General features: G+C 30.3%; 1 protein-coding gene across 1 annotated transcript; it reads right to left on the reverse strand.

Moving 5' to 3' along the window:
• Positions 1 to 630: 630 nt before the first annotated feature.
• On the reverse strand, positions 631 to 3,542 carry LOC145576247 (glycosyltransferase BC10-like). The gene is made up of 2 exons (XM_081634032.1): positions 2,945 to 3,542; positions 631 to 1,426 (listed from the first exon to the last, which is right to left on the reverse strand). The coding sequence occupies exons 1-2, from the start codon at positions 3,509 to 3,511 to the stop codon at positions 782 to 784; spliced, it is 1,212 nt and encodes a 403-aa protein (XP_081490158.1). The 5' UTR covers positions 3,512 to 3,542; the 3' UTR covers positions 631 to 781.
• Between the last annotated feature and the right edge of the window lie 21,181 nt (positions 3,543 to 24,723).

The raw sequence follows: 24,723 nt of genomic DNA on the forward strand, positions 1-24,723 counted from the left end.
AAAACCGTCGGAGAGGCCCTTGCGCTTTGGTAGCAACCATTTATATCACTTTCTTTTCATCACCCTACATTTTGAAATATCATTTCTACATTTCTACGAATGACCTAAACCCTTTCCTTCTCCAGTGAGCTTGTGAACACACATCTACATTTTGCGTGTTTTTTTTTTTTTTTTTTTTTTGAACATCCATTTACAACAAGCATGACAACTATTTAGAGACAGAAGTACATAGTACACCATATTTTCCGATATGGTTGGCTAACTATGGAGTCAGGATGTAGCAGAACTTGGTCATCTTTGAGGCGGTCCAGGATGATCTTCGTGCCGTTTTATTGGAGTACCTTAGGGGAGTGGCCGATTGGCCTTTCCGAGGATGGTGCCACGGGATTAGTAGCTTAGTAGTTCGTTTTCTGTTTTTATTTTCGTTTTTCTTGTTGTTTTATTTCTAGTTTGCTAGTGTTTCCTTTGTTTTTTGGGGCTTGCCCCTCGTTTACAAATATATATATATATATATATATATATATATATATATATATATATATATATATATATATATATATATATATATATCCCGATATACAAAATAAAATTCTCAATTTTCTTCAAAAAAAAAAAAAAAAAAAAACTCAATAAAACAACAAATATTCTTTTTATTAGGTTTCATTTATAAAGAATGTATCGAGCATTACATAACCATATACAATCATGGCTCAATAAAAAAAATTCTCAACTCTCCTCATCTTCAACACAATATCTTCATTATTATTACATCAATATACTTCTATGAACCGAATTTCATAACTTTAGGAGCAAACATCAACAATCTGTTCAAGGTACTTGGCATGAACTTCCTAGCAAATAAGAAGCAAACATTAGTCTTCTTCCCATTATATTCGCAAGTATATTTAGTCCTCAATTTCTCCAATAACTCAGGTGTAATACTAGGCCTCTGAAATTGACCAGGGTGAGGTCCATTTATAGACCAATCAACCCAAGTAACTGTCCTATTTGTATTTTCCTTCCCAAATTTGATGTGTACGTAAGTAGGTATGTAGTGTTCGTCCCCATAACACGAGTTCTTGCAGTACTTTTCAAAGATGGGGTAGTATTTTCGGTCTGATATCACCTCCAGGGCTAGCTCACGACTCATCTCGAACCATTGAGACCCTTTTCGCCATTGGGATAGTTTAATGTGAGGGTACATACGGAGGCTGTAACGACCTTGGCCTGTACCGTCTTTTTTGTCATAAACCTCAATGTAGCTCTTTTGGGAGTTTATAAGGTAGGAGTATACTGTGGAGAAGTTGTACAATGGGATGCAGGACTCCGAGAGGAGAACGAACCGTTGGTTCGAGTGGTCAAGGAGGGCATTGGCTAGTAGACGACGTTCAGCTTCAACCATGTTGAATTTGCCCCATTGCACTTCCTGATACAATTGATCAAAGCACACATTTTAAAATGAAGGTATTTTAGTTACTAAACTATATAGTCATAAAACTTTGTAAATGGATACTAAGTGTGCGAGTCTTAACTTATCTTAACAATTTAACATTTTATCGTCTAAATCTTATAACTTTAGCATTTTACTCAATTCGAAAAAATAAAATCGTTTTTATGTTGGGATTAAGAATATGTATCAATTTACTTTGCTAATGGAGCCCACAATTTAACTTTCAATGACCAAATTCTGTTAAAAAGTGCGTTAGAATATTTTAGTTGAAATGAAGAAAGGAATGAACAAGCAAGGGAGGATTCTATGGACGACCAAAATTCCAAAGACAAACAGATGAAATTGCTTTTTTAGTTGTGCAAAAGAGTAGAACCTAAGCAAAGTACAACAAAAAGTTTTTACTCCTTGATGAAAAATATATCTTTACATGCTAGAATATGCCAAAATTACCATAAACAAAAAGCTCCAAATTTATAACATACTTTCTCATCATTCTTTAGAGCATAAATTCTTAACTTTGTCATGCAATAACCTATTTCAATTCCTTGTTATACTTTAAACTTAGTTTTTTCGCTCCATAAAGTTGATTATTGATAAATCTACACTATGATTTTAGTGTAATTGACTCACAAGTCATGGTATGTCACAACTCACAAGTGGGAGTGCCAATATTATTTTAGACGTGTTGAAATTACTAATTAAACCGATAGGTCTATAGTTATATTACATTGGAAAAATCATCGCGGAATATAGAACTCTGATCTCGCTGGTAGTCCATTGACGATAATGAGACTTTCCAATACTAATTATTCTAACTTTCCAAAAAAAAAACGTGGAAAATCAGAAATTAATGCACGGATTTAAAAGCTTTCCTTTAAAAATGCTCCTGATTTTCAACCATTTATTATGCAGCGTAAACAATAATGCTAGTATACGAGTACAAACTTGTGAATTTATTTTTCCAAATCAACATTAAATTTATCATTATTGCATGATCAATATAATTAATTATATATGTAACACCTCAGCTAATAAAATGCTGGGAAAATTCAAACGCTTAACTCCAATTATATTTACAATTCATCATCACATTCAGCATTTGTATTCAATGCTCGACAGTTCACAATATTAAGACAATACGCAAACTTAAGGGCTCGTTTGGCATTGTTGTGGTTTCCTGTTTTTTGGTTTTTTGTTTTTCAAAATCATATGATACATGTCATGAAATGAATAAAAAATTATTCAAACTTATTAAAAACATGATAATTTTGAAAATTAACAACAGAAAAGTGGAAACACCTTTTTCTTATTTTCTGTTTTTGGTTTTTTGTTTTTTTTAAAAAAAACAGAAAACTAATAACCAAAAACAATGCCATACAAGCTCGAAGATATCCGATTTTGAAGTTTATTGAGTTGAGTATGTGAATAGTGCAAAAGTAAATAATGTTGCAACTAAAAAGAAAAGGGAGTTAAAGAACAAGATCGAACTCGTACCTTGCTAGGAATTCTTCGGCCAAAAAACACAGAATCCTTTGAATGACTCTGATTATACAAAGGATTAGCATGCACGTAAATGGAGTACAAACCTTCATACCCAAGAAAGAACTTGTCCCAAAGAGGAGCCAATGGCAAAGCGCCACGTACTAAAAACAAAAACGCGATTTTTGGTTGCGGAATTATTCTTTGCATTAATTTCTTGTCTTTAATTTTGGGCACCATTGAAGCCTTCCATAGCAACTCCTCATCCTCCATGTAATGGTGTGTCACTGCGAGTGGCGGCGATGGTGGTGGGGGTGGGCTGCCTCGCTCTAATTCTAGGCCCGGGGGCGGCGGCGGTGGCTGTGGTAGTAAAGAATCCTTTGTAGTGTTAAAGACTTTAACGGTGACAAAAAGATTACCAATATCGACCGGAAAAATGTTACTTGGAGAAAAAGACGTACCAATAATTATGCCACAACCAAAAATAAGAATGTATGGAATAATGTTAATAAAATTGTGTACTAATTTGTTTGGTAGGGGTAGAAAAAGAGGTTTCTGTTGTTCTTGGTTTTGATTTTTCATGATTAGTTTTGGTTTTGAAGAAAAAGAAAGAGATAAAATAAAACTATAAGATCAATGAAGACTAAAAAGAGTTCAACAAATAAATAAAATAGTTGAATATAAAGGAAGAGGAAAAATATTAGAGTATATAATAATAAGATTATTATATTGTATCAAAGAAACTTGAGTTGGAGAGATTCTTGGGAAGAATTGATACATAATACCTAGCTAATATTATAGCTGGATGATCTCTCAAAAGTCTTGTAGTATAATAAATCTTGTATTTATAATCTTGAATTTAATTAGTACGTTTGTGAATTGGAAAAGGTTTATTTATAGCGCACTTATTTACGAGTAATGAAGTTGACTTTTATTAGGAGGAAGTGTAACTGAAATCTTGATTTCGTTATCATTCCTTTAGGGCACACGCGCATACGGAGGACTGAAATAGAGTCCGATTAATATAGTTTCAGCAACACAAGACGAGCTGTTATCTTTATATTCACGACCCGCATCACTTCCTACGAGTCCTTAATTACGGTTCTTGGTGTTTGTCCGATTTAACCTTTTTTTTTTTGTTTTAATTTTACATCTTTGTACATCTATTTTAAATTGAAAAATTACGAAAAGATAAATTCAAATAAATCTCACATAATTATGCAATGTAGTTTTTATTATATCAATAAATAAATGATAAGATTTTTATATGTAAATGAAATATTTCAAATTGGAACAAATATAAAAGGAATAGAGGGATTAACTGATTAAAGTCATTTCATCATGGACAGATCCAATCAAGGGGGCTTACCCGAGCTTTGGCCCATCCCAATATCCCATGTACGGATCAAATTATTATGTATTACCTGCGTTTCATATTTTTTTGCAACTCTGAAATATATTATATTTCATAAATAATACTCCAAAGTTGCAAAAAAAAAATGAAACGGAGGTAGTACCTTTTTTTTTTTTTTTTGAATAGCAATCAAATTATGTAACTAGCATTTGCTTAACGCCTTACTTTATACAGAGTAATTTGGTATTAATTTAGAAATACATTACAAAAATGCACATAAATACGTGCACCTATTGCTATTTTTTTTTATATTTATTTTTTTTCCTTTAAGCTTCTTATATGTAGCCTTAAGCACTATATATATATCATTTTTCCTTTTAACTTTACAATTAATCCAATTTCTAACTTATTATATTTTCAAATAAAAGCAGCTACAATGCTAATTATAAGTGTAACTCATTTTCCTTGATAAATAAACAAAACTCCCTATTAATTTATCCTCATTAAAAATTTTAATTGTTAATGCAATAAAAACTCTACATGTCACTCCATTCTCCAAAAATTTAAATTCCAACACTCCTAACACACACACACACACACACATATATATATATATATATATCCTACTCATTTTCAACAAAATTCGCATGTGAATTTTCCTAATATTCATTGATGAACCAACAATTTGAACAACCTTAGGAGCTTAAAATTCATTTAACAATACGTACTCAATGAAAATTTTAGAATTACATTTATCAGTTCAAAGTTTAAAATTTTAAGATGACATTTGTCAATTTGAGGTATGAAACGAGTTCAAACCAAATTGGTATGAGGTAAAGCCAAATTGGTTAGATTTGGTACACCTTACATGCCTATACTTGTGTTTTAAGGGAAATGGAGTTTTATGATGATCAATTGAGCTTTAACTTAGCCGTTATCTATTCAACACTTTTTATTGGGCTTTGGGCTTCTCTGATGCCACGAAACTATGACTCAACATTATTTGGGCCTTTAGGTAATTGCTAATGGCTACAACCTCGTGTAGCCATAACTACCTACCCCCTCCCTGAAATTACAATAAAACCCTTACCCACACCCCACTAACCAAATAGTTACCTACACAGCTGCACTTTTTTTTTTTTTTTTTTTTGAGGAAAAGAAGGGGAATTTCATTCATTCATTAGAGGACAAGTTATCCATTAGTACATAAGGAGCTATATCACTAGGACAACAATTCGACCATAGTTGCTCGACACCATAGGGTATGACTCGAGCTAAATGGTGAGCTACAAAATTCCCTTCCCGCTTTACATGAGACCAAGATATATAATCAAAGAAAGAGCAAGTATCGAACACATCGTCAAGTAATGAGTCCAAGTCTGAGATATAAGTAGAAGCTTTCGTGAGCCGAGAGATGATAGTGCTACTGTCTGACTCAAGGATAACACTCTTCAGGCCATGTTGCTTCGCCAATCTAATAGCATATACAGCAGCCTTGCATTCTGCTAGTTCGGGAGACCAATGGGCTTTGTATCGTTTAACTCCAGCAAACAAGACTTCACCCAAATGGTTGCGAGCAACATCACCTAGTCCAATCCACCCTTCCACATTCAAGGCTGCATCACAATTAATCTTTATGCAGTCGTGCGTGGGAGGCTTCCAAATTTTCGAACTTTTGGGAGGTTTAGGAGACTTGCAACCATAAATCTTTGTGTTGTATTTAATGTAAACCTCAACAAGGTTTGACATACGCAAAATGATAGTGTTATGAGGGGTCTCCTTGTTGTTAAAATTTTTATTGTTGCGTCTCTCCCAGATTAGCCAGAGAAGGGCAGCTCCTCTCTGTTGGGTCTTGACATCAGCACTTCCCCAAGCTTTAATCAGATCTTTAAAGTCTAAGTAGTCTTCTATCATCACCAGCTTCCCACAATTTGCAGTGTTCCAAAGATCGGAAACAGCAGGGCACTTGAAAAATGCATGATATAGAGTCTCGCTTTCAGTAGCGCACCAAGGACAAGAGTCCTCATCAGCCATGTGTCTGTGTTTCAGCAAGGCTCGAACAGGAAGTAAGTTGGTGCACGCCCGCCATAGCAAGTGCCGGACTTTGGGGGTGGTCTCTAGCTTCCATATATTCACCCAAGCTTGGCGAAAAAGATCAAGGTTGCATGATTTGCCTAGCATGTAGCCAGTCTTTACCGAATAAAGACCATCATTAGAGAACGCCCAAGTGAGCCTATCAATCGGATTTCTCAAGCTGACAGGAATCGAGAGAATGCACCTTATGTCACGGTCATTAAAAATAGTGGCCAATAATTCATGATTCCAGTCCCTAGCTTCGAAGTCGATTAGGTCGCTGACATATTTCACCAAATCAGAACGTGGAGAAAGAGCTTCGAACCATTCTCATCTACGACCCAGGAATCCTCCCAAACATTGATGCAACTCCCATTTCCAACACGCCAAATAAGTCCCTCATTAACTAAGGCTTTAGCACCCCAAATACTCTTCCATGAGTAGCTACAAGAGAGGCCTAGAAAGGAGTCAAGGAAAGAGCAATTAGGAAAGTATTTCTTACCCAAAACTCTACTCAGTAAAGACTCCGGATTTGAGATTAGCCTCCAAGCTTGTTTTCCAAGCATAGCTTCGTTGAAAACTTCCATATCTCTGAATCCTAGGCCACCAAACATCTTCGGGTTGCACATGGAATCCCAATTCACCCAATGGACTTTGCGGCGGTTGTTGGAATGGCCCCACCAAAATTTTGCCGTGAGGGATCTAATATCATCAATGATGGAGCATGGCACTCTATAGACCCCCATAATGTAGGACGAAATTGCTTGGATAACCGCTTTGATAAGAGTTTCCTTTCCGGCTCGTGATAACAATTTCTCCTTCCATCCCTGCAACTTTTTCCAGATTCTATCTTTGAGTGCACAGAACACCGCTTTCTTTGATCTTCCAATGATGGTCGGTATGCCAAGATATTTTCCATGTTCATCAACAAGTCTCATACCCAAAAACTCCACTATTTCCATTCGAGCTGACTCACATACACCTTTGCTAAAAGAGACCTCCAATTTTTCATAATTTATTTTTTGTCCGGAAGCTACTTCGTACTGGTTGAGAATATCAACTATCTTCGAGCATTCTCTTCGGTTGGCTCTCGCAAAAAGCAAACTATCATCAGCAAAAAACAATTGGGAAATTTTTGGACCATTTCGACTAGCCTGAGCACCATGGATTTCACCCTGCAGAATAACCTTATTAGTAAGGCTTGAAAAAGCATCAGCAACCATTATAAAAGGGTACGGGGATAAAGGGTCGCCTTGTCTCAAACCTCTCGACGGCTTAACATCACCACTCACTACCTACACAACTGCACTTACCCCCTACTAAACACGGTAATTGCAAAAAAAAAAAAAAAAAAAAAATCAAAAACATCATTTCAAAACCATTTTCGACAAATTCTCTCTCATCAAAACCAAAAACTCGCAAGAAACTCACTACAAATTGCTTCAAAATTACTGCAAATTGCATCAAAACTTCTAAAAATATATGTTCAAGATGAAGTTCTTCAATCGCAACCTGATTCCGAAAAAGAAGAGTAAGAATATTTGTTCATTTTAGTAGAATTTTGAGTGTAAACCCTAGATTTTATATTTTAATTTGCGATTTGATATTCTAAAACAAAATCTACTATAATTACATATTTTTGTGCAAAATAGACTAAAATCTACTGTATTTGGTGGTATTTTTGTAGAAACGAAACAGAGAAGAACACTTCGAAGGTTCCGTTCGGAGAAGACGGTTGCTGAACAAATGTTCATTTTCGGTAAATGTTCATTTTCATTTTGATAGATGTTCATTACGATATTAGTATATGATCATTTACATTCTTACCTTTCATCTACTAGGGTTCATTCTTGAGAGAAGATTACCCTAATTTTGTTTATGATCTTTACATAGTAATGAATGTTTACTGGTATTTAAACATATGTTTATTTGAATGTAAATACGTACATGTTCATTCTCATATTGAAAATATCCACATATACTATAATAATACATGTTTAACTTCATATTAAATTATATTCTCATGAGCGTCATTTGAATATTATATTACATACATTTTAGCTCTAATATTGATAGATGCTTATTCGAATTTGATACATAGATATTCATTTGGATATGTGTATATTTACACATATATTAATGTTTGTTCATTTACAAGTCAAAAAATGTTCAAAAATAAATCACATGTTTTTCATTCATCATAAACCTTTGATGATTCTAATTTAAAATATGAATTCTATTTTAAAAAATGTTCAAAAATAAATCACATATTGTCACTTCATCATGGAGTTATATAATTCTTAATTGATTTTTTTTAAAAAAATGTGAATAAAATACAATCGATCCTCAACTCTTAAAAGATATAATAACAAGTGTCCCAGTTGAAAAACACATGTCTGCAATTACAAGGTATAATAATCATTTATAATAGATTATATGTTCATTTTGACATGATGTTTTTTTTTTAAATTCTTTTGATATATATATATATATATATATATATATATATATATATATATATATATATATATATATATATATATATATATATATATATATATATATATATATATATTATGATTGTTCATTTAAGTATACAAAAATGTTCATTTCACTAACACTTCGATATAGATTCTTTAGGTTCATGTAACATAATTGAAAGATAATGTTCATTTACGAAATTCAAAAATATTCATTTTAGTATGCAGTTATGTTTATATGCGGCCTAAATCATAAAGTTTCATTCCTCTGAAATAATTTGATCATATATAAAATTCAAAATGTTCATTTATATATAAAGTAATGTTCATTTTTAAATACATATTTGTATTGGTTCATTTCAGTATGCATATATGATCTTCCAGATCGAGAGTAAGGAAGACAATTCTGGAGACATGTAAGTGTGTAATCTACATGATTTGAATGTGTTTATTTGATTAGTCACTTACATTATGGAGTTTGTAATTGTTAATTGATTTTATTTTTAAAAAAAAAAAATTATGTATGAATAGAGATGACAATGTGTATGAATAGAGATGACGATGATATTCTTATTCAATCAATAGTGGATAAAATACAAAAAGAGCGCCAAGCTAAATCTCATTTAGTTGATCCTAAACTTTTAAAGTATATAATAAAATCAAGTGGTCGGTCCTGTTGAAAAATATATGTATGCAATTGCAAGGTATAATAATGATCATTTATAATAGACTATATGTTCATTTTGACATGACGTTATTCTTAAAATTCTTTTGATATATATGTATGTGTGTGTGTGTTTTTATGGTTATTATTTTAAGTATACAAAAATTAAATATTTATTTGAATAACACTTTGATATAGATTCTTTAACTTTATGTAACATAATATAAAGATAATGTTCATTTTTATATAGATTTGTGAACACGTATATTCTAAAAGTTTTTATATGCTCATTTTATTTGGATACAATGATCATTTATATAAAACATAATGTACATTTTTGTTCTGCCAATTGAACATTTATTAAATATGTAATATCAATATAACGTTTATGCATATATATATTGATATACAAACACAGTTTATATTGTAGTGATGTTTCATATAGGGTAGGCGATCGAAACATAAGCTAAAATTTAGAGATGGAAATTCTAAACCATACCTATAATTATAGACATTGTAATTTGTTTGGATTACAGATAAACCAAATCAAGAAGCTGAGAATACAGTACACTGCTCAATTGATGCTATTTCCGGAAAATACAGAAGCTAGAGGCAATAGAAGAAGAGAAAAGATAATTTATGGAAGCACAAATTACTAAAAATATAGATCTTTTCAAATATTTGTTCATTTATGGATTTCTAAATGATCAAGTACATTAATTTTCATATTTTTAATTCATTAGTATAGGTTATATTGTGTAAAAGAACATATATATATATATATATATATATATATATATATATATATATATATATATATATATATATATTTTGAATGAAAATGTTCTTCAACAAGAAGTCATATGTTCATTACTAGAATATTTTATGTTCAATTACATAACAACTGTAACAAAATGCAATAAAATATTCATAACCAAAAGACAAATTCTCATTGCTAAAACTAAATATGTTCGATTACATATCAGTTATTAGAAAAAGACAAATTCTTAATTATTATTGTTTGCCAACCTATTCGCTACCTTAGTATCAAAAAAAGCTAACAGCCTATCTGTAGACACCAAATTTTGATCCTACTTTTGTAGTTATCATTATTAATTATCTCTTATCATTATAGTTATCGTTTTTTGCAAATAATAATAATTATTTTGCTAAATATTTTTATAAACTTAATGACACTTGTTTTATTATTTAAAACGAAGAAAACAAGTAATAATAATGATTTTTATTCATAATTTCCAAAATACATTTTACAATTTGTACTTCTAAACTACTAAATTACAAAATATTGAAGTACAACTAACACTATATGTATTTTTACCCTGCTCCACCGAAGTAATTTTCGGGCTTTACTTGTGGATTAACAAGTAAACTAATATAGCCATTAGGAGGACCACTAGCCCCACAATGTACATGAAGTACACCCTTATCATCCTCATGTCTTCCTCAAAGGTGAAGACAGGCTAATCTCCCTAGTTTTCTTGAAACATGGTGGCCGAATTTAATAGTGATTTTTGTTTGGTTTTTTCGGGTAAGGAGGAAGATGGAAGAAGATAAGAATTAAGTGGTGAGTGGAGATTTTGGATAAGGGTAATTTCTTTTTATAAGTAAAAAGTAGGTATTTTAAATCGTATTTTTATACGTATATGTATAATAATCGTATAGTATAAAGTACAATATTTTCTTTGTCTCGCCAGGGGAATATGTCATTTTCTTTATAAACAAACATTTTTTTTTTTTTTTTTTTTTTGCGATTTGTGCAATACCCTATTATTTGACCAGCTTATTTATAAAGTCCGCTGCTCTAAAGACTCATGCCCAACCAATATAGGGAAATGACAAACATTCCCACACCTAAATGGGTACATGTTGTAGTGCTAAAGGTACCTCCTTTTATGTACACTTGTAAAAATATCTTTTTTTTTTTTTTTTGTCCCGCAGTTAATACTTGATCCGATAAATATAAATTCGGACCAAACCCATCGATATTTATCTAAGGATAATTGAATATTGTATGGAGGAGAGTAAAAGTGAAATACTTGTGAATACAACGCGTAGTAATAAGTATGTGTGAATAGTGAAGTTGGCGTAGAATTCGGATCGTGTGCCTTTAACTTAAGTTTCTGTTATTGTGTGCAATGATGTTTTGTCTTATCCTTACTTTAGTTTTGTTAGCTTCCCCTTGTTTCGTTCACAGCAACATAATGGCTCTGCCATTCTTTTTTTTTTTTTTTTGTTTTTTTTTTTTTCTTTTCCAATCATTCTGTTTTGCTTATTTAGTCTAGTTTGTGTATTCTCTTGTTAATTTTGATAAACATTGTCAATAGTGAAAAAAAACGTTATCTTTTTTTTATCCCCCGCGGTTAATCTTGTATCCAATAAATTTTAATTTGGACCAATTGCATCAATATTTATCTGACGCTAATTGGGACAAATGGATTTCATATGCATCACATTTTGCATTTCACTATTCAAACACTATTTGACACTATTCAAATAGTATTTTCCGTTACGTTAATTTGCGTTGCCGACATGAATTTGGTCTTCTGTTTTATTTGTTTTCCTGTTGTTTTGATCTAGTTTTGTATCTTTTATCTTTTTTTTACGACTATGATAAGTATAAATTTGTGTTTTAGTAGAGTGAGGCAAGATAAGAGTTTATTTTTTTAAGGGTCATTCGGTTAAGGGAATATATTTTACTCTTGACTACCTTAAATTTATGTTGTATGACTTAATATTATATAATTTTACATGGTGTATTTTCACTTTGACCATGTCAATCTTATGATTTTATATGATTTACCTTACTTTATACTTTTAGTAAGGGTTATTATTTGAAATGCTCGTATTTATAAGGTTTTGTCGTATGTTTAGATGTTCTTGGGTAAATTTATATGTAGTATCTAATAAGGGCAGGGGTTATTTTTTTTTTTTGTTACTTTTTTATATGAACTCTGAAATATTATGTCCAACCCTACTAGTATTGTAACCTAATGTCTTTGTGTAACTTTCAGAGCTGACATCTCAGAGCTGATATTTATTTTATAAGTGTTGTTTTAGTACCTTGGTGAGTATAATAGTCACTAAATACATTTAGGCATTCTGTTATCGTATACCATGTGAGTATTATTTTTGAGTTGTGACATGACTTGGTCATATATTTTCTTTTTTTAATACCATGGCATTTTAGAACCTTTTTATTATGTGAATATTAGAGTTGATTTTATTACGGTTTTCTTTATTTTATCAGTTTAAATGTTGCAAAACAGATTAATTAAGTTTGTTACATATAAAACGAAAGAATTTAATATCAAGATTCTCATTATTACCAAAATCTTGATATTTTCCAAAATAATCCTTGAATTTTAATTTATTTACTTTTTTTTTTATTTACAAATTAACCCCTTTATTTTCCTATAAATACCCCCCTAATTTTCAAGTTTTAGACACCAAAAAAATTTCCTACAAATTCTCTCTCTAAAAGTTCTCTTTAAAAAACTTTCTCCTCTAATCTTTACTTTAGTTAAAATCTCTCTAATTTAGCTTTATTTTTTAGTTATCAGCTTATAAAAGAATCTTATAATTAATATAAGTTGTTATTTTTATTTAAGTATTGTTATTATCTTTAATTCCTATAAAAAAACACAAAAATATTTCAACTTCAAGCATTGTTTTTTATTATCTTGGTTAAAAAAATATTAGTTTAATTGCTTAAGTATTCCTAGTCTATATTAAAAAAACAAAAAAATGGGTTTGTTTCTCAAGATTTAGCTTTATTTTTCAAGGTTATTTTCTCTAATCAAAAATCCCAAAAAAAAAAAGTTCTTTAGCTTTATTTTTGCATTAATTTCTTTTAATATCTCAAAACCCCAAAAAAATCACTTAGTCTCTGTTATTGCACTTTAATTAAGGAGTGATCATCTTTTCATCCTTGATAAGTAAGAAGGGTTATCCAAAAAATTCCTACATCTAGCTCAAGGTATTATCTTTATTCCTTTATTAATTTCCTTCATTATTATTATTATTATGCTAACTAATGTGTTTGTTTCCATGTGATGATACCAATAGGAGTAATGACGATATTAGGTGCTAAATTAGCCCTAAATCTTTCATTACTCCACATTAGAAAGCCAAGCCTATTGGTGAGGTGATAGGTTATAAATAGGGGAGTAATTGCATTTTGCATTGCATCTTTTTCTAATGCATTTAAATTTAAAAGGTTAATACATTCATGTGTCTGCCTAAAGTGTATTTTTAAGAATGATTTATTTCTTAAAGTAAGCTTAAAGACCTAATGAATTAAGAGTTTTTGTAAAGGATGTTCAAGAGTAAAGAACTACTTATCACGTCCCAAAGATGGCCTATGAAATAACCCTTAATTCCAGGAGAAGTTCCATTTCCTTAGCTCAAAAGATAGAACTTTTCAAGAGCTTTCCAACCGTATCTCACAATAATTTTTTCGATTTTTCTGTGATTTTTAGTGATGTTTTTGGTTTAAACTATCAAAGAAATGAAATAGGCACGTTTTTCTATCTAATTTTTTTTTTTTTTTTTAAAAAAAAAATTTGTATTAATTTATTTTCAAGAAACTAATGGTGTCATGGAACCTATATTACACTATATCATGTATTTATATTTATAGAACTTTACTTATTAATAGTTTTAAGTAACTTTAATTTTATCTAGAGATGACTTTAGAAATAAGAGTTTTTCACATTTTTTAATTCTAAAAAACGTTTTAAAATCTTTAATCTTATTTTAAAGATGACTTTAGAAATAAGAGTTATTAATAAACTCTAATTCAAAACGTTGTTTTAAAAAAAAATCTTTAATATTATTTAAAAAATGACTTTTGAAATAATTGATGTCTTAAGGACTTTAATTTTATTTTAAAACTACTTCAGAAATAAGAGTTTTAACAAACTTTAAAAAATTTTATAATTTTGTGAACCTTCTTATTTCAAAATCTTTCGCGACACAAGAATGAATTGTAACTTTGCTTAATAATTAATGATAGTTAATATAAGGTTATGCCCTCATTTCCAAACATGAGGTTAAGATTAATTATTTAGTTGTATAAGGTTGTAACAATTATCCATCTCAATAAAAATAAGCTTATATCCTATTATAATTACCCGATGGATTAATTGACAATCGAATATGATTAAATAGTTTATTGTTCCCTTTTATTTGGAAGTAAGGCCTTGACAGGTGTCGTGTTTTACTTGGTCAATTCCATTAAGCCTAAACACATAACCCTTAAAACCTTACAAAAATTACCCTTGAGTGTTTTTAAACCCAAAGTGAGATTATACAGTGAACCCTTAAAGTTTCACTCCAAAAAAACCTTGACCCACTAAAAAAGTCGTCCATTAGGACGCATTTGCTGAATTGTCTTCTTCAAAAGACATTTTTGGTGATCACTAATTGGGGTGATTTTCCTCAACCAAGGTGGTTTATTTTACTTTTATGAGTGAATCCGTCAAAGATCACTAAGATCCCACTTACAAAAAATGACGTTTATGTCAACTACTCAAATTAAAAACCCAATAGAATTGGTTATTTAAAACATGGCATCTGTCCGAACTACGAAGGTTTTGATCCGTGAGTGAATTCAAAATCTCACTATGATCGGTACGTAGTGCAACTTTGGTGCTCAAACCTACCTTATATTAATTATTATATCATTTTTTTTGTGATTAACATGTTTTAAAACTTGATTTTTAACAACGCAATAGTAAGAGCCCATTCCTTAGAACGGAAGGGAAGACGAGTTCCAGACGTTCGATTCTCTTAACCTAAACCCCGAACCTTGTGCCTTATTTATCTTTATGGAGTTAACAGTTGATTTTTTTTAGTTTTATTTCTTAAAATTGACTGTTTTAAAATCCTTCCTTATTCGGATAAAAATAAGGTGGCGACTCTAAGTTTTGTTTATAAGTCTTATCAAACACTTAAGTGGAACCTTTATAGACTAATCTTTGTCCACTAAAAACTAGGTACCACACTATCATTTTTAGAAGAAATATGTTAACTACCACATTAATTAAATACTTTGAATTGAACATTTCTTGGAACACTTGGAGGCCGGAACTTGAAAGCACACTTAAAGGAACTTGATTATTTCTTGAATCACTTGAAGGAACTTGGCACAAACATTTCTTGAATCACAAGAAACTTGGCCTTTTTTTGGAGCCGTTAGAGGATGTTGATTAATATGATTCAAAATGATCATTGTATCTTTCATAAACTTCTTCTTCCTTACCAAGTAACACAGATTTAGTTACTTCACTTCTTTACAAAAAATTTCATCATTATTACCCACTACACAAAAATGAACAATAATTAGTAACATATATGTACAAATACAAAATAATAAACAACAAAAATCTTAATGATCATTTATCATTTATCAAAATAAAAAACAGCAAATTATAATAATTGCAATAAAAATAAATTACTGATTATCAAAATATTTCATGTAAATAATAATACCACAATATGTACATTAGTATAAATGAACATGATCATTTAGCATTATCAAATTGATCAAAATGATAAAAACTCTATAAAAACACAAAAACGTATCTACAAAATTTATAGAACATATTAACAGAATAATTGTTGTTCATAGCAATAAAATATAATCAACCACCTAAAACACCTACTTAGTAACAATTAAGAAATAAAAACTACAAAATAATTATAGATTAGTACAATAACAATAAATATAAGAAATTGAATAAATACAAAAATTGTAATACAAATTAACGTAAAATAGCAATCAAAATCAGCAATCATAAACAACACACAGCTAACTAACTCGCATAGATCGAAATCAGAGACAAAATTAATCAAAATTGAACTAAAATTAACTTGAATTATAACAGCAAACACAAATCGAACTAAAATAGAGACAAAATTGATCAAAACCACTCACATTGATCGACAAATGAATCAAGCAATCAAACAACATAAGGAAAATTACTTCACTATCACGTTCAAAATCGGCAATTGAAGAATGCAGAACTTCACAATCAATCACAATCAACAACTCTAATCAATGATTCATCCTTGAATGAGAGAGAAACAATGTTGAACAAGAGAGAGAAAATGCAAAAAAAAAAAAGGAACAAAAAAAAAACAACAGAAAATTAGAGTATAAATCATACATATACATGGCTTGAAGGATAAGAAAGGAACTTCATAAGAAAAAAGAAAGAAAAAAAAAGAAAATAAAAAATAAAGCAAAACGACGTAGTGCATGGGGGGAGTAGGGAGCTTTACCTACAGGGGATTGTAGCTAAAAATTTTCAAGACTTTAGGTACTTTGTTGGTAGGCTTAACTGTTTTAAAGGATAATTGGGCACAAGTATTACCCAACTGGGCCAACTTCCTAGTTTTGGTCCCGGAGCCTGGACCCGCAAATTACTTTTTACTTCCTCCATTTTCTAATACTTGTAACAAATATTTTTTTTCAATATATCAATAACATAATACTAAAACAGACACCAGGAATGACACATGTCAATTCCTGGTGTAGTTTTTTCCCTCCAAAAAACCCTTCCCTTTTTTACTAAAATCTTCTTGGAGAAGTTTGGTATAATATAACTATTATAAGATTATTTCAAATATTTTTGTAATACCTCGTATTTTTATACGTATTTTAATTAAAATAAACATTTTGAGAAGTATTTAATTAAATTGAAATGTTTTATTTAAAGTATTTTAATTATTTATTTTAATAAGTTTGGAAATATTTATAAAAGGAAAGTTTATTAATTAATTAATTTATTTGAGTTGGGGTTTAATTTAAGGAAAGTTTTATTTTAGTAAGTTTTATTAGGGATGAGATTAGAAAAACTAAAAGAGGAAAGTCTAGGGAGAAGGGTCTTAGAGAAATGGTATAAATATCCCACATATGAGGCAAATCAAACTTTGCCCAGAGTGGAGAAAACCCAAGGTAAACTTCTCTCTCCTTTCTCCTTATTTTCTTTCTTTTTCTTTCTCCTTTTTCCCCTTCCCCTTTTCTTTTTTCGGCTGCCCTTCACCACCACCGGCCGACCACCAGCAGTGGTGGCCGCCAGCCGTCAGCCGTCAGCCGCCGGCAGCAGCCACGTGGCTGTCGGCTGCCATGATTTCCGGAAAAAAAAATTAAAACTTTATTTTTTTTTTAAAAAAAACCTATTTAATCCTACATCTAAATATTAATTATGGGTTTTGTGATTTAGTTTTTGATGCTTGAAATTATGAGTATTATGTTAATTAATTTTCAGATTATGTTTTTAATTAAAAAGCCCCAATTGAAACCTTAGGTTCTTGATTTGTAAATTATTGAAGGATTATGATGTATAATGGTGTAAACCTTTGACTAAAGTGTTTTAAGGCTAAATTATAGCAAGTTTTCATAAAAATATAGTGCTGGAATTTTTGGTTGTGTATGAAAAATCAAGTTTCTTTAAGAAATTTTAATTACCCATTAATTGGGATTAAAGTATGATGTTTTAAATATAATTTCAGCTTATTTTAAATAAATTATGAGGGGTTTTATAATAGTATATATTGTTGGTAATTTTTGTAGAGTGGATTTTAATACTCTTTTATGATTTTAAATTGTAGGAGACTTTGAAGTGAGCGATTTTTATTAATTGTGACGATATTAAGATCGTACACAAGGTACATTCGCGTACTTAGCATAATTATATTGATGTAGCAGCATGCTAAATGTGTTCGATTGATTATAAGTAGTATCATGCTAGGTTTGGAATGAAATTTATGATTTGGATGTTATTGGTGAATGGACTATGAGGCATGATTTATTTGTGAAGGATTATTGATTGGAAAATAATAGTTTGGAGTATTATTTATGAACCTCATATTTATTTGTGGCATGTTAGAGAGCATGTTTAATTAAACTAGATGTTTAATTTGGTTTGGAATATTGAAAAGGAATTTTATTATGGTTCATATAATTTTTATTGATGCTACAAGCATGAGAAATTAAGGAGCTATTTAAGTGTCTTTGTACACGAGGAATAAGTTGTATGTTGGTGCCTTAGTGCACCTAAGGTGTTTTTAACATCGAGGGATATGAATTGTGGCGCTTTATGCGTTTAAGGTGTCATTGGCACCGAATTACAATTAAAAAGGGTTTAACATCAAATATTATGTGGTCACTAGTTATTCAAGAATTAAATTGGTATATTGAATTGTTTGATTAATTATTGTTGATTGAATAATTATGGTTTGAGAGTCATCACCGAGTTTAATAATTTGTAAATAACGTAAAGTGAAAGAGATTATGCACCAAAACTCTTGGAACGTATATACCTTGAGTATGAACTTATGGGGGAGTTATAGAGTTTTATATTTAACCATAACTTCTACTGGAGTACAGGACGCTGTACATTCCTTTTATTATTATTATTATGCGCAGGAATTCCGCCACTTACGAGTGGTTTTGATGCTGGCACGGTTAGCTCTCGTGTTAGTAACCTCAATTTATTGGGGGAGATTAGTGGAAAACTCGTTCGATGCGTAATCAACGCTACATAAATTATTTAGTGTCTAGTGAGAACTTTTATTAATTGTTGTAAGTTTGAAAACAGGTGCAACGAGGTAAGTTGTGTATTGATAGGGAATTGTATGCTAGTGTGTTAATTACGCTTATGTACTAAGCTTTGCTGATTGTGTGTTTTGTGTGTTTGTTGGCCTTGTCTTTATCTTGGCCCTATGATGACCTATTTTTAATGGAGAGTAGTAGAAATAGGTAGAGATAAGCTTTTCAGGTGATGAAACATTTTCATGAATGGGCATGAGTGAAGAGCGAATACTGCTAGTTTCTATAAGTATATGATGTGTTTATTGCTTTAATTATTCATGATATTATTATTATTGTAATACCCCTCATGATTGCTTTAAAGGAGTTTGATATACTACTCATATCAACAAGATGCATCTTCCTTTTAGGGAGCTCATATGCTAAGAATACTCCATAGTTAAGCGTGCTTGGCTGGGAGTAGTCTTGGGATGGGTGACCTCCTGGGAAGTTTTCCTAGGGTGCGCATGAGTGAGGACAAATGCGCCGGAAGGACTCGTGTTGGTCTGTAGGGATAGTTGTTGGCCCTCGATGCGCATTTCGTGACAATAGGCCCCTCCCTAATTTGTTTGGGGTCGGGGTGTTACAATTATTATGCATGACTAATGGAAAGGTTTTGAATTTGGTTTGGTTTTAACAAGGGTCTATAATGGTTCCAAGTTGTAGGTTGATTTTATTTTTTGACTTTGGTTTGACTTTACTTTCGTTGATTGTCTTTTCAAGTTGACTTGTTTTGAATGGTTTTGAAATTTGTCTTCTGCTGTATGTCTTTGATAGTTGCCTTAGCCGTTTTCACGGTGGTGGTAATGTCTTAGATATTCCTATTTAAGGTTTTTAAAAGGGCAAAACAGGTATTTTGAAAGAAAGGAATTTCTAAGGTGTTACAATTTTATATGTATTTTTTATAGTGAATATATTCCTTTTAGTTATTACTCCGTTTTCCATAAATGTTACTCTGTATGACAAATCTTTAATACATCATATTTTTTTTTTCATTCAATTGATTAATATAATTTAAAATGATGAATGTATTAAATAATATATTTGTACTACACAAATTATTATTAAATGGAAATTTTGATTTTTTTTTTAAATACTTTAATTGGTTTCTTGCCTAATTCTAATACGAATAGCCTAATAAAAATATGAAGGGAGTTTAGCAACACATATAGCATAACATTATAAACACTTTATCTATACATGTAATCATGTAAGATAATTTGATTAAGTTCTTTGTATTTGTATCTCCAATACTTTCATATAGTATCTAAATTTAGAGGAAAAATTGACTAAGTATCAAAATGGGGTTATCATTCCTGCCCGTTAAGTGTAATACACAATTTTAAATACTTATTTGATTAAGAAAAAAGAAAATTTTATACTAATTTATCATTAAATTTCTAAAACACTTATATGGTCTAACATGTAGATATAGTTTTAATATACGGAGTACTCATTTGTATAACTGACTCTTTCGTTATATTTCATGCTTCATTTCATTGTATAGTATATGCAAAATAAGAAGATAATAAATATGTTATAAATGTATTTTATCTATGCTATTTTTTAAGGGTAATGTTATATGTAGCCCTAAGGGCTATATATAAGCATTAAATACACTATTAGAAATTGTATAAAATTAGGGTTTCATGACAAAAACACGCGTAAATCACTGTAATTAGTGTTTATATTTTTACGATTTTCTTAACTTTTTACGATTTTCAAGTGTAAATTTAATGCTTGTATGTAGCCATAAGGGTTATGTATAACATTTTTCATTTTTTAATACAATTTTTTTTTCTTTTATTGATTAAATTTAGTGAATAATCGTGCATGGCACGAGACCTAATCTAGTTTTAAAAATAACTGGGTCTAATATGATTTAGTACACTTAAAATGGGAATGAGAGAATTGTCATGAGATTTTTTTTAAACCAATTGTTATGAGTTTAATTTAGTGGGTCATGAATTTTAAATAAAATGAACTAGTTTTTAGGCCTCGGGCGATGCCTCGAGTTACTACATTAATTTCATGATTATACTTAATTATTTTTAATTTTAATAAAATGACATATATACTATGGTATAGCTAAGTGGTTAGCAATATAGTTTTGAAATTTGAGGTCTTGAGTTCAAACCTAGTCCGATCCATATTTTTAAGCACATAAAATGAAATACTTGATTAATTAAGGAAGATGTCACCGTGTCATGTGATACCTAAATTTAATTATTTTTAATTTTAATAAAATGACATATACTATGGTATAGCTAAGTGGTTAGCAATATAGTTTTGAAATTTGAGGTTTTGAGTTCAAACCTAGTCCAATCCATATTTTTAAGCACATAAATGAAATATTTGATTAATTAAGGAAGGTGTCACCGTGTCACGTGATACCTAAATTTATTTAGGAACACCTTTCAATCTATAGTAGTATAGATAGATAGTATAATTTTTGTTAAAAATATAATTTTTCAATCATTATGTGTCAGTATTGTGACATTCTCATTCTAAGAAAGTGTTGCAAATTGCAATAGAGGAAATATTTTTTTTAAAAAAGAATTACTTTATATTTTTTTCTTCTTAAAAAGTTAAGAAAAATAAGTATTAGGAGGTCTGCTTCCTGCAAGATACCTAAGACAATACAAAAATAAATATATATTTATACTCCCTTTATGTTCCACTTTTCCACTATTATCAATTATGCATGCACAAAAATTTAAGCATATCTATATGAATTATGCATGCACAAAAATTTAAGCATATCTATATTTAGATTCCTAATATTAAAATTTAATATAGATTGATTATCTAAAGTTAAAAATTCAATGTCATTATATTCTTGGGTTTTTCATTTAAAAAAAAAAATTAGCACAACCTAACATAGAAAAACACGTATAAAGTGAAGTAGAAGACACAATCCAAAGAGTGAAATTGTGTCATGCTTCTATCATAAAATTAGAAGTGTGCTCGGCATGAGATGACATTGACACAAATTTTTATGCCATGCTTATTTGACCCCAAACTAATAATAATTTGTCATGACCACACCTTGTGGGAAATTAAAATTGACAATAATGAAACCTTATGAAAAAAATCTGCCCACAATAGGATAACACACTTATACGTAAAGTTCTTAATAATGTTAGCGAAATAGCTTATGAGAGTACCAAGTCTCCATCGCAAGTACCCCTATAGAGAATGAATGTGGTTAGAAGAAGTCCATAATCGAATCCGACCAGGTGACTACAAAGACTACAAAGACCGACTATTAGATATAACCATATCAACGTTTTCCTCAAAGGCTTGGCCTTGATGCTCCCGTGGTCTTGAACATGGTTGCTCTTTTTCCAAAAAGTAAATCACCTTTACCCTATCATTGTCGAGTCTAAATACAGGCAAATTCATGCATTTCTTCTCTTATCATGTCGTCTTTCAATTACTAGGACATTCCTTTTGAAGTATATATTATTCTCTGATAATGTTTTTCTAGTTTTGTTTATGATAAAGCGTAGCTAATCACAAGCAAAATTCCATCATACTTCTATAATAATTTCTATCATTATTAGATGTTACTTTCATTACTTCAAATCACTAACTGTTTTTTATCTATCATTTTTCCTCTTGTTTGATCAATTAAAGTTCACTAACTTCAATTTATGTCCCTTCAATCTAACTTTTAACTACTTTTCACCTTATAATAAACTTATTAAAGCTAAGCTATTAGTCACCAAAAAAGACAGCATGTGCCCAAAAATGTCACTATTCTATTATTCTTTATATACTTGCATATACTACATTTATTTGTTTATGAAATTAATTTAACACTTTTCGTTTACATCAAATTTTTAATTTTTAAACATGACTGTATGTAATTATTTTTTGCAAATTTAATTTACCCTCTTAACCCCTTATCTATAATATTTATACATTTTCACTCATTCTCTAAATATTACTCAATTTATACATTCACTAGTTTGTAACAATGCATATCTTACACTAACTATATATCTTACATTCACTCAGCACAACACCACTCTCCTATTTACTCAGCACATTAACACACTCCTATTTTCTTAACATTTGTGTTCATATCATATAGTAAATGTTTTTGTTTGAAAGGGAAAATACACGATTACAATTAGGTTTGCTTTCTCTCAAGGCTAAGACCTAACTGTCAATAAAATATTTGTTGATGACAGTCCTTTCTGTGTCTTAAGAAGGCAACATAATCTGCAACCCTATTGGCTTCTTTGTAGATTTGTCTTCACTGAAAGAATTTTTTTATAGTTAGATAAGGTGAATGCCTTATCAAATTGGAATATCTCACATGTCAACCCGATCGAATTTGCGAGCTAGACACTTTGTACCTAAGGGAAGGATAAGGTCAATCTCTACCCTCAAATTACCCTTAGTGGGATTGAACCCAAAACCTCAAGATTAATTGTAAGATAAAATAAAAATAAATGTATTATAATATTAAACTTATTTTTTGGGGGCCTAGGATGTAACATTATAAATCTAGATCAACCCCCCTTCAGATCATAATATAAAAAAAAAAAAAATCAAAATATGCATATAAATTATTATAACTTTTTACCAATCAAGTCATTGTCAATAAGTATGAAAGGAATCATTCAACCTCAAACTAAGAAACAAGCAGAAAAAAACAGAGTAAAAATAAAAAAGGAGTAGTCCTAGCGACTTTCTTCTTCTAAATAAAAAAGATGGTAGTCACTCCTATTTAGAGAAGGAACATAGATTTCCTCGCCTATGCAAATTTAGACCTACCTGTTCCAATAATGCATTTATAAAATGTTCATGTAAAAAACTTTTATGTATTTATGAGAATCATTCTTAATTTCATAAACTATGACACGAATCTTCTCGTAAAACACATGATCATCTACTCATCTAGCATGTAGTATTACGTACATACTCTTTTTATAATAAGACTTTGTTGCTTTGCAATATAAATTATATACAGCATGGATTAAAGAACAATGATAAATGTTGTTTTGTTTTGTTTTGTTTTGTTGTGTTGTTTATTATTGTGTTTCTCCTTGATCTCAGAGGAACCGCGATCAGGCTTATCTAAATGTTAGTCGATTGAGCTGGTAAAATCAAGTTGTCGTAGAGAGCTCCAAATGAATATTCAGTTTATTTGAAATGAGAAGAAGATTGGCCTTAAGTATGATGAAAATACGCATTGATAAAATACTTGCTACTTATAGAAATAGCACATATATTAAAAAAAAAAAAAATTACATATATAAAGCAAAGGATCGTATTTTGGAATATTATTTATTCAACCTTACATCTAGTCCCATCTTTAATACGATGAATTTTTTGCATTTTTAAGTGTTAAAACAATCTTTTTTTTGTTCACCCGATTCACCATTTAGGCTAATCCGGATTTGGGAGTCAGTTCTGGGTGGTTAGGTTCCAGTCCCCTCCCAATTGTTGTGGCGGGCGAACACGGATCCTTCCTATCAAATGTAGTCCTAATCACTTCTACACCAACAGTCAATTGGTAGTGTTAAAACAACCTTAGAACTTTAGAAGTATGTAATGTCGATCCATCCATTTTGAAACAATAGTTTAGGGATT

Source organism: Chenopodium album, chromosome 13 (assembly GCF_948465745.1).
Source record: "Chenopodium album chromosome 13, dcCheAlbu1.1, whole genome shotgun sequence".
Taxonomy (NCBI): domain Eukaryota; kingdom Viridiplantae; phylum Streptophyta; class Magnoliopsida; order Caryophyllales; family Amaranthaceae; genus Chenopodium; species Chenopodium album.

What these genes read in the sequence shown, in the direction of transcription:
- LOC145576247 (XM_081634032.1), bottom strand. Translation starts at nt 3,511, where the DNA reads ATGAAAAATCAAAACCAAGAACAACAGAAACCTCTTTTTCTACCCCTA. An exon ending in GCCGAAGAATTCCTAGCAAG is followed by an intron (nt 1,427 to 2,944) that starts GTACGAGTTCGA and finishes CAATTGTATCAG; the next exon opens with GAAGTGCAATGGGGCAAATT.